This window comes from Hipposideros armiger, unplaced genomic scaffold, assembly GCF_001890085.2.
Source record: "Hipposideros armiger isolate ML-2016 unplaced genomic scaffold, ASM189008v1 scaffold_268, whole genome shotgun sequence".
In the NCBI taxonomy this organism is placed as follows: Eukaryota; Metazoa; Chordata; class Mammalia; order Chiroptera; family Hipposideridae; genus Hipposideros; species Hipposideros armiger.
Genome location: NW_017731618.1, coordinates 2,338,373 through 2,339,723, shown reverse-complemented (window position 1 = coordinate 2,339,723; position 1,351 = coordinate 2,338,373). Strand labels below are relative to the sequence as shown.

The 1,351-nt window shown below is 49.6% G+C and overlaps 1 protein-coding gene across 1 annotated transcript in view; it reads left to right on the top strand.

Annotated features, from left to right (window-relative positions):
- The first annotated feature begins 596 nt into the window (after positions 1-596).
- The window catches only part of ERBB4 (erb-b2 receptor tyrosine kinase 4), a 462,722-nt gene continuing 461,967 nt past the window's right edge, over positions 597-1,351 (top strand). The window contains exon 1 of the mRNA XM_019656860.1: positions 597-910. Within this exon, the coding sequence (XP_019512405.1) occupies positions 597-910 (314 nt within the window). The remainder of the gene's footprint in view (positions 911-1,351) is intronic.

Below are 1,351 nucleotides of genomic sequence, written 5' to 3'. Positions count from 1 at the left end.
ATTTAAATTATGAGTTACTTAGTAAATGATAATTAAAGTGGTGCTGAGGAACCCTGCTGAATGTTTCAGGGCCTCTGCTTCCCCACCATGGCCCATGCGCTGCAGGAACAGAGCTGGGCAGGACACAGAAGGTAGCCTTGCTGGGCGTTCCCAGGGCTGCTGTCAGGGTAGAGCTTTGAGTGCCCATGGAACTGCAGGTGTTCTAGGACGAGGCGACCCAGGCCCAGTGGTGCTATGCTGAGTGCCGACACTGTGGGAGCTAATTCACTGTGACCCCCACACAGCATCAACAAGCTGATCCTCCTGGGCTTGTGGGTTGCCTGTGTGGGGGCCACATGTTTAGTAGCCCTGGGTACCTGGCATATGTCCCCCACAGATAGGCAGCTGGTGACACATAGGACTGCTCCTATGCCAGACTAGAGGAGATGCTATTCGGGAAGATGCCAGAGAGCCTCTTGCATCTCTGACCCACTGGGTAGCTGCCAGCTGTGAACTATATGGCTGGCCCTGCAAACTGTCTTCTGTGGAGGTTTTTCTGCCACAGTTTGCACCAGGAGCTTCTTGGATCTTGCTGTCATTTTTCTGCAGAAATTTAAATGGGACAAGAACTTTCTCAACCAACAGCTCCTGGACAAGTATGTGGCCTGCGGCAGCTTGAATTGTGTGCTGCAGGGAGAGAAGGCGCTCTGGGGCAGTGCCAAGATGAGCCCCAGGAGGAGGACGGGTATTTATTTGATGTGAATTCAGTGCAGGAGTTTGCAAATCCCAACAGGCCTATGGGTAGCACCCGGCTGCCCACAGACAGTAACAACGGTCACAAGGAAGAGGCTGAAGATCAAGGACCTGACAACAAGGACCAAGGATACAGCAGCTGCAGCCAGGAAGAGGAGAGGTGGGAAAAGGGGCTCAGGTCAGTACACCCATGGAAGTTTGAAAAGGAACCAAGATACTGAATGTGCAGACATATGAGGTCGGAAAATTAAGTTCACAAATTAATCCTAGGAAAAGCGCTACATACCTCATTGCTGAATATCACTACAGTCACCTTCGAAGTACTCCCCTTGGGAAGCTATGCACCAATGTCATCGTATTACCCTTGATGTATGGAATGTCATCAGAATGTCTTCCTTTCAATATTTCCTTTATCTTCGATTAAAGAAAGAAGTCACTGGGGGCCAGATCAGGTGAGCAAGGAGGGTGTTCCAATACAGTTATGTGTTTACTGGCTAAAAACTCCTTCACAAACAGTGCAGTGTGAGCTGGTGCATTGTGATGCAAGAGCCATGAATTGTTGGCAAAAAGTTCAGGTCGTCTAACTTTTTCACGCAGCCTTTTCAGCACTTCCAAATAG